Source organism: Sceloporus undulatus, chromosome 5 (genome assembly GCF_019175285.1).
Source record: "Sceloporus undulatus isolate JIND9_A2432 ecotype Alabama chromosome 5, SceUnd_v1.1, whole genome shotgun sequence".
Taxonomy (NCBI): domain Eukaryota; kingdom Metazoa; phylum Chordata; class Lepidosauria; order Squamata; family Phrynosomatidae; genus Sceloporus; species Sceloporus undulatus.
In genome coordinates this window covers 39,717,345-39,734,807 of record NC_056526.1, presented here as the reverse complement: position 1 = coordinate 39,734,807, position 17,463 = coordinate 39,717,345, and the positions used below count along the sequence as shown (strand labels likewise).

The 17,463-nt window shown below is 42.3% G+C and overlaps 1 protein-coding gene across 4 annotated transcripts in view; it reads right to left on the bottom strand.

The window, feature by feature from the left end:
- The window catches only part of SERHL2 (serine hydrolase like 2), a 23,836-nt gene extending 6,373 nt beyond the window's left edge, over positions 1-17,463 (bottom strand). The window contains exons 1-9 of one of the 4 annotated variants that reach the window (XM_042467764.1): positions 17,172-17,463; positions 11,267-11,416; positions 11,047-11,160; positions 9,921-9,941; positions 7,175-7,216; positions 5,468-5,487; positions 5,062-5,136; positions 4,269-4,352; positions 1,486-1,598 (exon numbers count right to left, since the gene is read on the bottom strand). In XM_042467764.1, coding sequence (XP_042323698.1) covers positions 1,486-1,598; positions 4,269-4,352; positions 5,062-5,136; positions 5,468-5,487; positions 7,175-7,216; positions 9,921-9,941; positions 11,047-11,160; positions 11,267-11,416; positions 17,172-17,178 — 626 coding nt within the window. In that variant the 5' untranslated portion in view covers positions 17,179-17,463. The remainder of the gene's footprint in view (positions 1-1,485; positions 1,599-4,268; positions 4,353-5,061; positions 5,137-5,467; positions 5,488-7,174; positions 7,217-9,920; positions 9,942-11,046; positions 11,161-11,266; positions 11,417-17,171) is intronic. The other 3 variants (XM_042467767.1, XM_042467766.1, XM_042467768.1) reach the window with 3 other exon arrangements.

The window sequence follows — 17,463 nt, the reverse complement described above, 5'->3', positions numbered from 1 at the left end:
GCCATTTCCTTTAGGAAAATATACAAGCTTGGTATGTGTGTGTGTGTGTTGTGTCTTCAAGTCACCTGCTGACTTCTGGCAACCTCAAAAATTTCTTTATTACATTTCACCTGAAACACACCCTACAGTTACACAGCACAAATTGTTCCAGTGTGGACAGAGGGAGCTAGATCTTTTATGTCTTTGCCTGAAAGCTGTGGAGAGCTTGAAAATGTTGCTTTTTTGGACATTTTTTTGCCAGAATGTCCCAATCAATATGGCTAATAACTTTTCCAAGTCTGTTCCATATAATCCAAAGAAGTGAAGTAGCCAAATTTGTGAATCCTCAGACAGAAATGTCTTTTGGCAGGACAGGAACCAATGACAATTCTAGTTCCAAGTTCTGGCTTGTCATTCTGGGAGCTGTAGTCAAAACAGTTAATTTCTCCTAGCTCTGATTGTGACTTGTAAATACCAGATCCAAGGGGAAAAAATTTCATCTAAATGTTAGGAAGACCTTCCTGATGGTAAGAACTGCTCAACAGTGGAATAGATGTCAGAGGGTGGTAGTTTCTCCTTCTTTGGAAATCTTCAAATAGAGGTTGGATGGCCATCTTTCAAGAGTGTGTTGCTTCATGGCAAGTTGGTCTCAATTGCCTTTGTGGTCCCTTTCAACCTTTATGTGTGTAACTGGAGTTGCAGGGGAGGAGGAGTTTGTGACTCGTTTCATGAAGTACAGTTTTCAAAATCCTTTCTGTACTCCATGCTGAGGAGTAGCACATGTTAGAATCATAGAATAGAATCATAGAACAATAGAGCTGGAAATGACCGCAAGGGCCATCCAGTCCAACCCCCTGCCATGCAGGAAATCCAAATCAAAGCATCCCCGACAGATGGCCATCCAACCTCTGTTTAAAGACCCCCAAGGAAAGAGATACCATTACACTCCGAGGGAGTGTGTTGAAATGTCGGACAGCCCTTCCTGTCAGGAAGTCTTCCTAATGTTGAGGTGGAATCTCTTTTCCTGGAGCTTGCATCCATTGTTCCGGGTCCTAGTCTGTGGAGCAGCAGAAAACAAGCTTGCTCCCTCCTCAATATGACTTCCCTTCAAATATTTAAACAGGGCTATCATATCACCTCTTAACCTTCTCTTCTCTAGGCTAAACATCCCCAGCTCCCTAAGTTGTTCCTCGTAGGGCATGGCTTTCAGACCCTTCATCATTTTAGTCGCTCTACTTTGGACATGCTCCAGTTTCTCCACATCCTTTTTAAATTGTGGTGCCCAGAACTGGACACAATATTCCAGGTGGGGCCTGACCAGAGCAGAACATAGTGGCACTATTACTTGTTAACCAAGTGGCTGACTCTTTGGAATCTGCTGCTTTGAGATTCAAAAGAGTCAGCCACTTGGTTTACCATTGGTTCAACACTGCACGTTTGGATACCGTCACATCCCAGGACAAAGCTTGGACATCAGGCATTGGAGCATCCAAGGAGTAAACTCACCTCTGAAGTGCCTTTTCAGAGCTGCGCACTCTAAGGGCCTGGTGTTGTTTGCCATCAACATTCAGCAGATTATCAATTACTATCCGGTGACCATATAGTATTTTCTCCCACTCCTATAAGAAGAAGCCATCATCATCATCATCATCACCACCACCCCACTACTACTACTAATACAGTGGGCCCTCCTTATCAACGGACTTGCCATCTGTGGATTCCAACATCCATAGACAGCATCCCCTGGTTGTCCCCAATGGCAGCACATGACTCTGGGCTCAGCCTCGCCTAGGAGGGTACTGACATCAGCACCGTCTTCATCCCCCCTCCTCTTCAGGGGATCTGGGGATTCCCAGTGTGGAGCGACTGGGCAGGAGCTCCACGGTCTGGGTGGCTGTGGGAGGCTCCTCTGGGCAAACCAGGTGCCTTCCCCGTGGTGGCCAGGCTCCTTGTGGGTCAAAACCACCAAAGGACAAAAGGAGGGTATGAGGCCAGCCCAGCAGGATTCCCAGGGGGAGAGGAGGGGGAGAGAGGTTGCCTTAATCCCGTTTGCCCAGAAAATGCCAAGGAGGTGGGAGACTTCAGGTAAGCCACCTGCTATTTGCGGACAACAGGAGCCTACCTGAAGTCCCGTGCAGGTGCCGTCATTAGGGACAATGGGAGTTGAGCATCCACAGATTTTGGTATATGCTGGGGGTGGGTTCAGAATGGATCCCCCACAGATAGCGAGGTCTCACTGTATTATTTATTTTACTTATATTCTGAGAGCGGCTTATATTTTAAAAGAACAGTACAATTAAAAACATACAAAAGTGAGCATTAAAATAGAATCAGACTATTACAATATTAAAACAGATCACTCATTAAAATAATAAAATACAGTTTAAAAAGATAAAATTGCTGAAAAACAGTATACTATAAAACTATTATCCACTTTCTGTTGTTTCTTGCATCCAAGGTACAAACTCCACCAACTCCACCAATAATCTTTTTCTGAGCAACCATCCAGGATAATTATTCTTTTCTTCTCTGGTGAGTGAATATTCTGAACATATAGTTTTCATCTTTGCTATGGATTGTGACATATTTAAGAGTTGCAATGGGGAAGAAAAGCAAGTCTATCTGGAAGTCGGGGTTGATAACTGTGGCTCTCCAGATTTTTTTGGTTTACAATATATATCAGCTGTAGCCAGCAGAACCAATAATAAGATGGGAGCATTTCAGCTGGTTGAAATGGTACTTGGTTAAAGTTCTATATGTTCTACTAGTTAATTCTATAGTGTTCAAAAATACGAGGCGGCGTGGACATACTGTCAAACATCTTAGAATTAGTGACAGATTAGAAAACGTTTAAAACTGAAATGCCCATCAATTTACATAAAATCTGACAGCATACCCCTAACTTCTACTCAGAAGTAAGCTGACTAAGTAGTACTTTAGATTGAAATCTTGAGGGAACTGTTTTGTTGTTCTTTTACTTGTATAACCCTATGTAGAGTGATGAGATGCTATATAATTAATTATAATACTCCCCCATCACTGTATGTATGATTATAGTATGGACAATAAGTTAATTTTATCAAACAGATATTGGTACTCATAAATGTACATCACCTTTATGTGTTATGGTATGAATGGATTTCGTAGCCAGTAGAAACAGCTGGCCATCAAAATCAGTTATAATGCAGAGACCACGTCATCAAAGATGAAGAGTAAATAGTGACTGCAAAGTTCCACACCCCTCCCATATATATAATTTATGTATACTTTTTTTAAAAAAAATTCACTCCCAACAGCTGGAAAGCATTTCCCAGGGTAGCTCTGACACCATATTCATTTTCCCAAAATGCCTCTGGATTCCACATGGCAGTTAAAAAAGATTGTAGGTAACTGCAGGCTGATGCTTTGCTGAGTACTAAAAAAGTTATAGTACTGTATTGTCATTTCTTGTTAAAGGGATAAAGTGGGGCTGGTGGCGAGGGAACAGCAGGGAGCCAAAAGTAGGGTTTGGTTAGAGTGTAGGGAGGTAGTGTGAGGTAAGACAGAAAGGGGGATATGCATTTGTAAGATTAATGGATGCACAGCCAGGTGTCTGTGAATGGAGAGGGAAAGAGATGGTGTGATTTTGAAAGGATTTGTGTATAATAAATTTAGAGGATTCTTTGTGAAAACGGATTAGCTTACCTTTCTATAAATTTGATATTTTGTTGGAGAAGAGAGTCACAGTTTCAAAGTTTATTTTTATTTTGTGTCTTAGACCTCACCTCAGCCTTCTACTTACAGTTTGATCAAGGTCCATGTTTTATGCCTTTATCAGCTTGTCCTTCTATGAAATGCATGTTTTGTTGCAGCAGTAAATATTTTGATAGGATGAACTATGGTAGCCTTTTTAATGAATCTCCTTGCCCCAGAAAGTCCTGTGACTGTGCCAACAACACTTTTTCCGGATGTTCCTATGAAATCAAAGGGACTTGGGATCCGTTTATGAAGCTGAGAGTGAATGTAGGGACCAAGCATTCCTTCACTGCCCCTCCACATACACACACTAACATGGCAGTTTTGCTGCAAAGATCCTAGATTGTATTAAAAGGAAGAACTCCCTGTTACTCCCAAACCAGCTTAATGTTGGTCAAAATACTACCATCATCATATCTTTATTCTTTTGGGGAACTCTGGCCTAATGCAATCCAGGATCTTCCAGAGTAATGGAACAACAGCATTAGGATCTATACAAAGGGGTGACACCAACTGAACCCCATTGTTCAATGCTCAGATACTTCGAACCTCACCTCTAAATTTGATATGTCATCTCTAGTGATGGATCGGGAGCTTGCTTTCTGTTTCCTAAGTGTTTCTGGGCCTTTGTGATAACCCTGCCAACAAGAGAATCAATGAACAATGATACAAGGTAGCAGCTTTTATGGGGACAATGTCTGTCATTCCTAGGAACTATAGCAAATTACCTAATTTATGAATTCTATATTTTGGTCTGCACAACAAAAAATATTGGACAGTTCTGCCTTAGAGTAGTTGAAAAGGATATTACTGCTGCAACAAAAGGATCATTCACTTGGTTAACTTTTGGGGCAAATGGTGTAAAGTCCATATAGTAAGCCAGTTGTGCCTGCCCAAATCCCATGGAAGGCAGCTCACACAAACAGCTTGCCATGTAGAGATCAATCCATACTGTTGCAGCCACCCATACAATATAAGTTCCAAATGTCAATACAGGTGCTGGTTGCCCTTTTGTCTTGCAAGGTCACATTTCTTCATGCTCTACATGTAACATGAAGTGGATCTATTTCTCAGCATTTGAGCCAAAGGCTCATTATGCTGCTTGCTCCATTGAAAATGCAACCTGCACATGGCAAAAAGGACAGAGTTATTTTCCTTTATTCACTTGCCAAGTATCACCATCTTACAAAACAGGGCAGAGGTGAAGTCTCCTCCCATCTGCCCTATCCCAGGATCAGCCTCTTGTACAAGGATAAGCCCTTTCACTGCAGCAACAAGATTCATAATTTCTTCATGTCATATCTATCAAATATGCTACTGAGTCAGAGAAAGGCTTTAGAATTCAACCTGAGGTGATGGGTAAAAGCCACATGACTCCACCAGGATCAGCTTGTCCACCAGTTCAGGGAAAATGCATGCAAACTAGGAGAGAAAGAGAGAGGACATTTAATTCCTTTATCGCAAGAATAAATGCCATTTCCATCACTTGTGTCCCTGAAATAGGCAATTCATGTTGCCCTTTGAATTTTCTTCAAAAGGAAATTATGTTCTAAGGAGAAAAAACCCTAAACCCCCCTAAAAAAAAATTCTAAATTCTAAAGAGCAAACATTGACTTTGCCATTTTATATAAGGGAAACAATTTTACTACACTATTGTATATACAGTAATGGTATTTAAGCAGCCACAGATTTTGGTATCCATAGGGGTCCTGGAACCAAAACCCAGTGGATGCCAAGGGTCCACTGTACTTACCATGCCTGCAACAGTTCCACCTATATAAAGGAAAAAGAAGTGGGTTTAATATGAATTTAGAATCAAAGTCCCTGCCTGTATGATTAATCCTGCCAGCAGCTGCCTCCTTTGCAGCCCTCTCTGGCCCATTCACACTACATTCCTACTGCCCCCAAATACCCTTGCTGTCGTTTGCAGGGGGGGGGGGGGAACAGAAAAACCCGCTTAACCCAGTGTATTTGACACTGGGCCCTTAATGCAGCTTTTTGTAAAGAGCCATAATGATTGGCATCTTTGATAGTGTGATTAAGCTGTTGAATTGATTTGGATCGTGCTGCATCATTCCCGGAAATGGAGGTGCCTCCAGTTTAAACCGAAATGGTGGCAAGCATGAATGGCAACAAGGTTAAAATGCCATGGAGAGATTTGGAAATGGAAGATGTAGTGGAAACACCAATTTGGTATTGCATCACTGTGGAGATCCAAATCAAAAAAGTAAGTGTGAATGTTCCTTCTCTCACTAACTCCTCAGGTCTTATGCAGGGAGACACAATTGAACCACTCCTGACAAATGGTAATCCAGCCTCTTATTTAAAATCTCCAAAGAAGAAGGCTCCACCACATCTGAGGCAGTCATTTCTGGTGTCAAACAATTTTTTGTATTACAGCTCCAGAAACCCAAGGGATTTTGGCAGCTGCAGTCAAAACAAAACAACCCTGCATGTAATATATTGGCATTGCTTATTGGTAATGTGAAGTTATTAAGAATATATTTTGATGTTACTTGTTAAGGCAAGTGGTCTTGTAAAAAATTGGCATCTTAAAGGCAAAAGAAGGAATATACCATACATACTATAAGTCAACCTCATGTATAAGTCGACGGCAGGTTTGGGGGCAAAAGATTTTGCCATGACCCAAGGATAAAACTTGGAGGCTCCATCAGTGTGTGTACGTGTGCATGAAGCAAGAGGGACTCTAACTGAGGCTTTTTACTTCACTGTTTCAGCTTTCCTTTTGTCCTTCACTCCTTAGACAGGGGGTGAGAGAGGGACCATGTTTGTTTGTTTTAAAGCAAACAGTCACCCAGGACTCTTTCTGCTTGGTGAAAGAGAAAAATAAATTGCTCTGCTAGCTGCATGGGAAAATCTGAAAGAGCTGCTATCACATTATCTTATAGACCCCCTAAATAAGTCAACCTGGGATTTTGGGGTCAATTTTTGGGCATAAATTTCTCGACTTATAGACTGTAAGCAATTGTAATAAAGTAAGCCAATTGTAATAAAATTACTATCTTGGATCCTGCATAGGGAGAAGGACAGGATCTAAATCAAAACAAGCTAAACACACAAGAGTAGAAACTAACTGGCTATGACAGAAAGAAATCAGTTTGCTATGTATTTTAATGGATGAAAGAATAATTTTGTATCTGTGAAAATACAGTGGTCCCTTGCCTTACGTGGGGATCCGTTCTGGGTCTCACCGCGTAAGGCAGATACCACCTATGCTTGAGCCCCATTAAGCATAATGGGGCTTGTGCTTGTAGTGTGCCATTCAGGAAATGGCGCGGGACTTTCAGTGTAAGCTGAAAGCTGTGTAAAAGGCACCTGCGTATGACGCCAGCGCACTATACATACTGAAATTACTTTCTCAAAATTTTGTTGGCTGTTAATCATTTATTACTGTATTTTTTTAAAAAATCAAGTTATTCTTAGGGAAAGAATCACTTACCCATACTGTGACCCATGAGGCTAAACCGATTCCATTTCAGTGCTAAAAAGAAATATGCAGAGAACTTAAGTGTCTGAGTTAATACACAATAGCATAGTTACCACATGTTTCATTGAGGAAGCATTGGCCAAATGCTAATGTTTGCCCACACGTCCAAACCAGAGCTTGGAAAAATGATTTTTTTTGATCTGCAGTTCTCAGAATCTCTGAACCAGCTTTGCAATTCTGGAAACAATGTCCGTGCTCTGTTCCAGACTTTAGCCTGCCACAAATAAAAAGAGACTCTTTTTTTCACTTAAGAAAAATTACTGAAAAACTCTCATACACCATATACATGCGTGCGTGTGTGTATGCTGACAACAGAAAGAAGACAAGCTCCATGTGCTGCTAAAATGGATGAACAATTTTTATTCTTTTACATTTCAACCTATAGAAAAATAGGCCTTCTTCAGGGGCTAAAAACAAACAAATACAGATATATTATAAATATCAGAAAAGATAGGAAAACACTAAATAAATCATATCCCATATAAATATAAAATTACATTATTTTGCATATCAAAACCATACATACCTTTCAGCAACACTGGAGATGTCAACACTTGAAGCATTAGTAAGATTTGGGCCCAAAACAGATGGGCCAAATAAACTGGTTTCTGGCCGCGTTCAGGGTGTAGTGTTTAGAGGATGATGCCACATCTTTTACATAGAACCAGACCAAAAAGGAGTGGTAAAATATCACTCCTTTTGCCAGCCTGGTTCAAAACTGTGACAATGGCTTGGATCAGGGTTGGGTGTGTGCAGTTACTGTGGTCCCACCATGAATTGTGTCCAAGTTGCCATGGTCTGCTTTATTGGGCCCATCTGTTTCAGCCCAGAGTCTACTTTTTTGATACTTATACATATTCCAGATAATAATTACAAAGCAGAACCCATAATATGTGCTGAAATCAGTCATAAGGATGTCTTATGCAATCTATCAGAGCAATCTCTCAGCTAGATATATTACGATATAAATATTCTATAATGTTTTTATATTCAGGATTGTAAACCCGGATCATCATTCAGACCCAGTGGAACCAGAGATTTCAATGTTAGAATTCATTTCATCTCCCTTTTTTCTTCAAAACATTTTCCTTATTATTTTAAAAAATCTATTATCCAGAAATGATAATCTAATAGAGAATGCTGCATTTCTTCAAAATGAGAAGGGAATGCTAGAAATTACAGTACAAATACAACTGAAAACCCAAAAAATACCCCATCTCTGGTTTACAGCCAATAAAGTTATCAGTTCTTGCAGCCACTGTGCACTCTGCCTAATTTTGGATTTAAAAAAATTTTTTTTTATTTTATTCATAGACTCATAAGGTCCATCCAGTCCAATCCCCTGCCATAGAGGAATACACAATCAAGGCACTCCCAACAGATGGTCATCCAGTCTATTTAAAAACTTCCAAAGGAGGACGCTACACTCCAAGGGAGCGTGTTCTACTGGCGAGCAGCTTTTACTATCAAAAAGTTTTTCCTAATATTGAGGTGGAATCTTTTTCCTGTAGCTTCAATCCATTGTTCCAGGCCCTAGTCTCTGGAGCAACAGAATACAAGCTTATCTCATGATCAAAATGACATCCTTTCAAATATTTAAACATAGGCTCCATTCCCACTCACCCATTTGCCTGGATGGAACTGGGCAGATCCGGCTCCCCTCATCTCAAATCTCTTCAGAAGCAAGTGCCCACTATCTTTTACCTCAATCAGGTTAATTTACCCCTCTGAAGTTCACATTTGTGGTACCGGTTTAAAATGAAGGCTCCTTTGGTGTCAATCAAATTCACTTCTGCTTTCGTCAAAGGTGACGTTTCCTACAGCAAGTGGCCAACCGAATAGGTGCTTTCTCCCCTCCTTTTTAAAAAAAAAAAACCCCTGGTGACAGTGTGTGCATATTCTGTCAAATTTAAAAACCTCCAGGTGTGTGTGTGTGTTGTGTGTATTTGGGTCATTACAGATTATGGCAACCCTAAAACGACCCCATCTTGGGGTTTTCTTGGCAAGATTGGTTCCAAGGAGATTTGCCATTGCCTTTCCCCTGAGGCTGAGAGAGTGTGACTCCCCCAAAGTCATGGGTTTCCACAGCCTTCCAGCCTCCTGCTTCCCGCTTGCTTGCAGTCCAATGCTACCTCCGAAGCACTTGCCTCCTCCCTATGCATCCTCTTCCCGTCACAACAACAACAACAACAACAATAATAATTCCTCACCCCAAATGCCATGTTTGCATCCTCTTGCTTTGCTTTCCCTCTGATTGCCACCCCAAAATGTCATCTATCCTTCCCTCCTCTTTGGATCTCCTTGCACTGCCTCTGTTTTCAACCCCAAAATGCAATCTATCCTCACCTCAAAATGACATATCTGCATCCTCTTGCTTTGCCACCCCAGAATGCCTCAGATACACATACAACAACAACAACAATAATAATAATTCATCACCTTGGAATTCCATCTCTGCATCCTCTTGCTTTCCCTCATTGTCACCCCAAATGCCTTACAATGCACATATGTAGCAAAAGCATTCTGTATCAATTTGCCAAATTGAAAGAGAAACATTTGTAACATTCGCATTGTAGCATTTGCATATAAAAATAATGTTTAAAAAAGCCTCTTGCAAAGTGAGGTGCCGTGCCGGGAGCAAGCAAATGAAAGGGATATGTAGCACAAGCAGACACATTCTATCTATATATGTATCTACCTGTAGAAGTATTTGCATAGTCTGTCAAAAATAAAAATACAAAAAAGAGAGAGTGAAGGCATGTTCCGTTCTCTGCCCTCCCTCTGACCTAATTCCCTCCCCTGAACTTGACCCTTCGTCCTGCTCCTTCTTCCTCCTCCTCCTCCTCCTCCTCCTTCACCGATTCTGCCTTTCATGGGAGCCTTCCTCCGGCTCCTTCCTCCTCCTCCTTCACCCCGATGAAGAGGAGGCATGTTCTGCCTTCTGCCCTCCCTCTGACCTAAATCCCTCCCCTGAACTTGACTCGAACATGACCAGGGCCACGTTCACATTTGCCGGGACCCAGGTTTTCTGAAAAGATACAAGTAAATCTCAACTTTCAAAAGACCCGTGCCAAGGGTCATTTGTCCCTGAATGGGTGTGAAAGCCTCGATTTCGCTTGTGGAAGAATCGGGGCCAATATGAACTTCCCGTGGCTAATCCAGTTTCTGAACCGGGGTAAAAAGTAGTCTGAATGGCCCCATAGTTATCATGCCACCTCTTAGCCTTCTCTTCCCAAAGCTAAACATACTCGGCTCCCTAAGGAGCTCTTCATAGGTCATGGTTTCCTGACCTTTCACCATTTTGGTTGCCCTCCTTTGAACACCCTCCAACTTGTCAATATCCCAAATATAATCAGCCCTCTGGCTCTCAAAAAAATTCAGGAGGGTCTAAAACATTAGATAAGGGCTTTTCCATTTGGATTTAATAAGTGGAATGAAGAGGCAAGGCCAAGTGGAACTAGGAGGCTAATCCCTGGCTCATCCTATCTGAAGTGAACCTATCTGACTAAAAGCCAAAACTAATATAGGCCTGTTACAGACTGCCAAAATAAAGCTGCTTCGGGTCTCTTTGGAGGTATGCTATTTAAATGATGCATGGGTCCTAAGAGTCCGGAGTTCGCACCAAAGCCACACTCCATTCCTAAGCACCGGAGTGCAACTTTTGGTGCAGCTTCCGGATTCTTAGGATGCATGCATCATTTAAATAGCATACCTCCAAAGAGACCCGAAGCAGCTTTATTTTGGCAGTCTATAACAGGCCATAGATTCAGAATAATGAGAAGCTCTGACTTTCCACATGCTACAGGCAACTGCAATGAACTCACATGCTGCTACTCTGCGCACATCGCTCACGTGGTCTATTAAGTAGTATGGACACCCAGCTGGCCGGTGGGATGACAGGCCATGACCTGCAAAATCTAGTGCCATGTAATAGCAGTCTGAAAGAGATTAAGGGAGAAAGGATCAAATCATATATCTGTCCACACTTTGGTGAGAGATCAATTTTGAAGCATAAATTAGAGTAGATATTAACCATTGACCCACCTTTAGGGAGTAAGGGGATTAGTTTGCTGAAAGTGTTGGCGTTGTCCAGCCAACCATGCAAACAGAGTACAGGTCGGCCTTGGGGAGAACCCCATGCCTTAGCTGCAATGTGGCCCCAGGGGACCAGGAACTTCAGCTCCGAGACCAAGCCTGAAAGGAAAAGAAACCATCATCCTAAGAAGTTTCTATCATGCTGTTCTTCCAAGAGCCACCTTCTGGTACTGTAAGTAAGACCTTGCTTGTGTCCTGTGATGAACTGTACTCAGATGCAGGACAACAAATAAATCCTGTCCCCTCCTTTCAAGTTACCAGCACAGATACAAGAAGCATTGCAGGAAGCGCACCTGTTGCCTTCCTTGCAGCAAGCAGAAAAATTGAAAATGCTGTTCTTTGAAATGCTGTTTGTTCTTCTGAGCAGAATAGTTCACAAGACTCACTGCTCTAAGCCATGCTTGTTAATTAAACCTTATTAGTGATTTCTCTTTTTAAAAATGTATATTTACAAGATATGTGCACAAATATTCATCCAATTAACCAAATATAAAATGATTATTTCAGTACAAAAGAAAAAATACTGTCTATTGTGTGAAGCTGTGAAGCTGTTCCTAAAATTCAGTAAATTTATCCAGTTGAGCCATATCCAACTCTATAGCTTTTAATGAGTTTCTATTACTATGTGTAAGTACATAGAATAAATACATTCTAGAAAAAAAAATTATTCTCCCCAGGTTTTCTTGGCAGAAGAAAAGGAAAGAGAAGAAGGAGAAAAAACAAGAGCTAGGGAAATGAGAAAAGGGAAGATTTGGGAAATACATGGTTCCCGAACTTTCTTTTCCAGTAACATTCTTCTTCCTCTCAAATAGTTCATATCAGCCGTATTTGCATTCCAGGGCATTGCTTCTGCACACACTAATCCTGTGTATTGCCTTGGAGCAGGCATTAACTGCAAAACTGTGAAAATCCCCTTCAGCCTGACGGAAGGACTTTGAACTGGAAGTCACATTGGCTTCTGTCCTGTCAAGGCCTTACAGGTGTGTTCACACCAATTCTTTGGGTTACAGGTGACACAGTGAGATCCAATTTCACAAGGTTGCCGGGTGAAATAAGGGACAGAGCCTTTATGGTTGGTAGAAGAAGGAATTTTAGCTGATGTTGTCATGCAAACGAGAAATGGTGCAATTTCCTTTCTTACACACCCATTAGGGACAGGAACTCTTTCCCATATTTCACCTGCAAACCTAGATTTCACAGAAGTGTAAAGTTACAAAGTACACACATACAAAGGTCAAAGAAGGGAAATGCTGCTTGCTGAGCAAAGAAATTTTCCCAGTACAAGCCTGAGGCCATTCAGATCAAGAAAATGAACAATGTCCAGCAGCCGTTGCATAGCAATAGCAAGTACAATTCTATACCACGTATCAGTGCACTTAAGCACTCTCTAAGTGGTTTAGAAAGTGTAAACTAATTGCCCCCAACAAGCTGGGTACTCATTGTAGCAACCTCGAAAGGATGCCAGGCTGAGTCGAGCCTGAGTCCCTGGCTAGTATTGAACTCAGTCTTGTGGAACACATCCAGGGATAGATGTGTTGGCCATATAGCAATTCCAGTAACAACAAAGATCCACCAGTGATACCTTTATTGGACCAACCAAAATGCACAATATACATGTTGTAAGCTTTCAAAGCTTCACTGGCTTCTTCATCAGGCAAGGTTTTACAAACCAAACAGGAGGAAAAAAATTGAAGATGTTAATCACAACCTTGTGGTTTATGAGTAAGTAGCTGCAGTACAGTAATCACAGTGCCACCAGGGATCTTGCATATTCTGGGGGAAAGCAATGGATAAGGATGAACTGCAAACCTCCTTACACAAAGTTGGAAAAAACAGTGTAACCAGTTATGCTAGTGTAGCTCATCAGCCATAGCCTAGGAAAAATTAGGTTTTTGGACACAACTCCTAGGGTAGTGGTTCCCAACCTTCTTAATGCCGTGACCCTTTAATACAATTCCTCATGTTGTGGTGACCCAAACCCATGAAATTATTTTCATTGCTACTTCATAACTGTAATTAAATAGGTGTTTTCCAATGGTCATAGGCGACCCCCATGAAAGGGTCATTCGACCCCCAAAGGGGTCCCGACCCACAGGTTGGGAACCACTGTCCTAGGGTGTCCCAGCTAGTACCCATGCTGGCTAGGGGATTCTGAGGACTGTAGTCCAACACACACAAACCTTCTTTTCCAACTCTAGCAACAGTCTTTCTCAACATCTGAAATTCATGTCAGCACTGTTTTCAGGCTCCATCCAGATATCATCACACAGCACGCTCATTTTCTGTGTGCTTATTTATTTGTTATTTACTTTATTTACACATTGCCTTTGTCCCAGGACGGGACCCAAGTCAGCTTTCATAACAAAATTAAAAATGTTTATAAAAAGTTTAAAACCAATTTAAAAACACCACATTACAGCACTATAACACTGATTAAAAATCATTCAACTTTTGATTGTATGATTTGAGTCTCTATATTGGGAGAAAGACAGTATATAAGAAAATAATAATAATAATAATAATAATAATGATATAAAAGTTAAAAACAGATAAAACAAATAATTCTAGTGTTATCTTTACATTCAGCCTTTCTGGCAAGAAGACACATCAGAAATAAAGTTTAAATTAAAAGTTCAACATGAGTCATCAGTGTGATGTGGCAGCTAAACAGGCAATGCGATTTTAGGCTGTATCAATAGAAGCATAGTGTCTAGATCAAAGGAAGTAATAGTGCCACTCTATTCTGCTTTGGTCAGGCCTCACCTAGAATACTGTGTCCAGTTCTGGGCACCACAATTAAAAAGGACATTGAGAAACAGGAGCGTGTCCAAAGGAGGGCGACTAAAATGGTGAAGGATCTGGATACCAAGCCCTATGAGGAACGACTCAGGGAGCTGGGGATGTTTAGCCTGGAGAAAAGAAGGTTAAGAGGTGATATGATAGTTCTGTTTAAGTATTTGAAGGGGTGTCACATTGAGGATAGGGCAAGCTTGTTGGCTGTTGTTCCAAAGACTATGACACGGAACAATGGATGCAAGCTACAGGAAAAGAGATTCCACCTCAACATTAGGAGGAACTTCCTGACAGTAAGAGATGTTTAACAGTGGAAGACACTCCCTCGGAGTGTAGTGGAGTCTCTTTCCTTAGAGGTCTTTAAGTAGAGGCTGGATAGCCATCTGTCAGGGATGCTTTGATTCTGAGTTCCTGCATGGCAGAATGGGGTTAGAAAGGATGGCCCTTGTAAGTCTCTGATTCTATGAAAATAAGAATACGCCAAATACAATTAAAACAGGAAAACCAGTTAAAAGAACTAAAAAAACAACTAGATATCAAAGGCCTATCTAAACAGAAAGTCCTTTGCCCACCATAGGCAAAATATCACTTCACCACTGCCACCCCCCCTCCCCAGCCACTCTCAGCAAGAAGAAGATCGAAGCATGTCGACAGTGCCCTTAGTGGCACCCACCCCAGGAGATGCTCTGGGTGGCGGCGGAGGCAGTCCTCATCCAGAGCCATCCCATGCGGGTGGCGGAGGGGCAGGCGTCTCCTGGGGCGGCCTGCACTGAGGGTCCCCCCTTCTCTGTACATACCTCAGTCTTCTTCTGCCTAGAGGGGTTGGGCAGTGGTTACAGCGGTGAAGGCAACACAGACACCAACACAACATCACAACATCACAACATCTAGTACACAACCACACCAGGGCGACATGTCCTCCTTTTCTAAGGCAAGGCCCTCCTTTCTCTTGATAGAGAAGGCTCAATATCGAAAAATGGCAGGTGTCTCAAAAACTAGGGGTGAGATGGGTTACATCCTATGCTAACCCTCTGCCATTAGTCCTTCCCCTCCAGTGTGATGCAAATCAGGTCTTTCGTTGCCACTTGCTGAACACACTTTCTAATCGATTCTTGTCAAAGGAACCACAAAAAAACCCCATAATGTTTAAAAAGAATGCTTTTGTTTACATTAGTCTCGCTTCAAAGCAAGTCTGAACGATCGCAGTCGCATCTGAAACCGTTTCCAGTGTGAACGGGGCACATATAAAGTGATCAGTAAGTCACTTCAAATCATAGTGAGAACGGAGAGTCTGACTCATGGGTGGGTTACAGACCGCCTGTTTGGGGTGGGCTGCACCCGCCCCTTTCCCCGGGGTATCGGGGCCTCAGTGTCCAGAGCGGCAGCCGCTGAGGCCCCGATCCGCCGCTTTTCAGGCTGCGGGGAAGCGGCAAAAAGCCCCTTCCCCACAGCCTGAAAAGGGGTGTCCCTGGGGCTTCAAGCCCCAAGGACACCCTGCGGCGGCGGGAAGGAGGAGAAAGGGGCCGCTGGCCCCTTTCTCCTTTGGTCCGCTGGGTGCAGCCGTGTGAAGGCTGCGCCCAACGGACCAAACCAGGAAGGAGCTCCAAAACGGAGTTCCTCCCTGCTCCGCGCTAAGGGCGCACTAGGTGCCCTGGCGCGGAGCGAGGATGTCACTTCCGCGCCGCCCCGTATAGAGGTGGTGCGGTCGTGACGTCCTCATGGCAGCAGCCATGTGGAACAGCCGCTGCCATTTTGTGCACGCTCCGCGTGTCCTACGGTTGGGGGCGTCCGGAAAGGACCCCCCTTTTTAACCCTAGGACGCGCGGAGCTCGTACTAAAGTGCCCGTCTGTAACGGGCCTTAGTGTTTTTCTCAAATGAGGCAATTTTAACAAATAACTATACAAAGTGCTAAAAATAAACGAGCGAAGACACAGGTATATTAAGGTTAATATTGTACGATTGTTATAATATTTATATGATTGATATCGTTAATACAGGTTGAAACTTCCTTATCTGGAATTCCAAAATATTCCAAATACCCAACCTTTTATTGCAGTGTGTTCTGTGTATAAGTTGAACAGATGATAAGATGCAACTTTTGCCAATTGAGAACCATTCTGTTTCTATATATTCTGTTCTAACAGAAGCCTCTTGTCCTAAGGACAAATTTCTCACCAGGACTATCAAAGGTGGTGGGACTCCCATGTCTCTGACATGTCCTTGTTCCATAGCTTTTTATGATCTGTGCAGTCAAAGACTTTGCTATAGTTTTGCTATAGAACTGTAGTTTATTGCTGCCCCAGAGCCCTCTGACAGAGAAGGCTCAATGTCTCACGAAACTAGAGTTCCTAGAATTCCTTAGCATTGAGATAAAGTAGTCTCAAACTGGATTATTTCTGCAGTGTGTTTTGGAGCTAAATCTGCTTCACCAGATGCATCCAATGACTTCACTCCAAGAGTTTGATGAAGTAGACTTAAGTCCAAAACACACTGCAGAAATAATCCAGTTTCACGTCACTTTAACTCACCTGGCTGAGTGCTGGGGGATCCTGGGAATTGTAGTTCATTGTGGCCCCAGAGCTCTTTCTGACAGAGAAGGCTAAATGTCTCACAATATTATTATTATTATTATTATTATTATTAAGCTTTATTTATAGAGCACTGTACATTTACAGAGTGCTGTACATACAATTAGTTAAAAATAGAATTAAAAACAGAATAAAAATAGATTAAAATAAATGTATAATACAATCAGTTAAAAATAGAATAAAAATACATTAAGATAAATAAAATAGAATAAAACAAACAGAAAATAAAATAGAGCTGCCTAAGGCGTGCATTGAACTAAAACAATTCAACACAATACATATTTAATACATCTTAACATATAAATCATAAAATAGAGCAAGCAATAACAACAACAACAAGAAGAAGAAAAACTGCAGCCACAACAGTCTAGACAACCACACAGGGATCTTATTCTGGAGGTGGTGAAAGCAGAAAAGAGGGAGATCATAGTAGTCAGAGCAAAGCCAAGTGAGGACCAAGGAAGTGCCTGACCTGCCATTAGGGCTGCTATTGCTATTGCTGCTGCTCCCCGGGAGGCGACGCAGAGGAAGCCGCTTTTAAGCCTCCGGGGAAGAGCACTCTCTTCTTCCGCCTCTTTCCCCTCCGACGGCGCCGGAAGGCTCGGGCCATGGAGGAGCCCCTTTCCGGCAACCGCCAAAGCCAACAGGCGCCTCAGGGAGGGAGGCCCTTTTGGACCAGAGGAAGGGCAACAAGGCCGCTCTTTCGAGGCAACAAGGGAGGAAGGAAGGAAACCCCCGAATGTGGCTGCTTTCTGCTCAGAGGA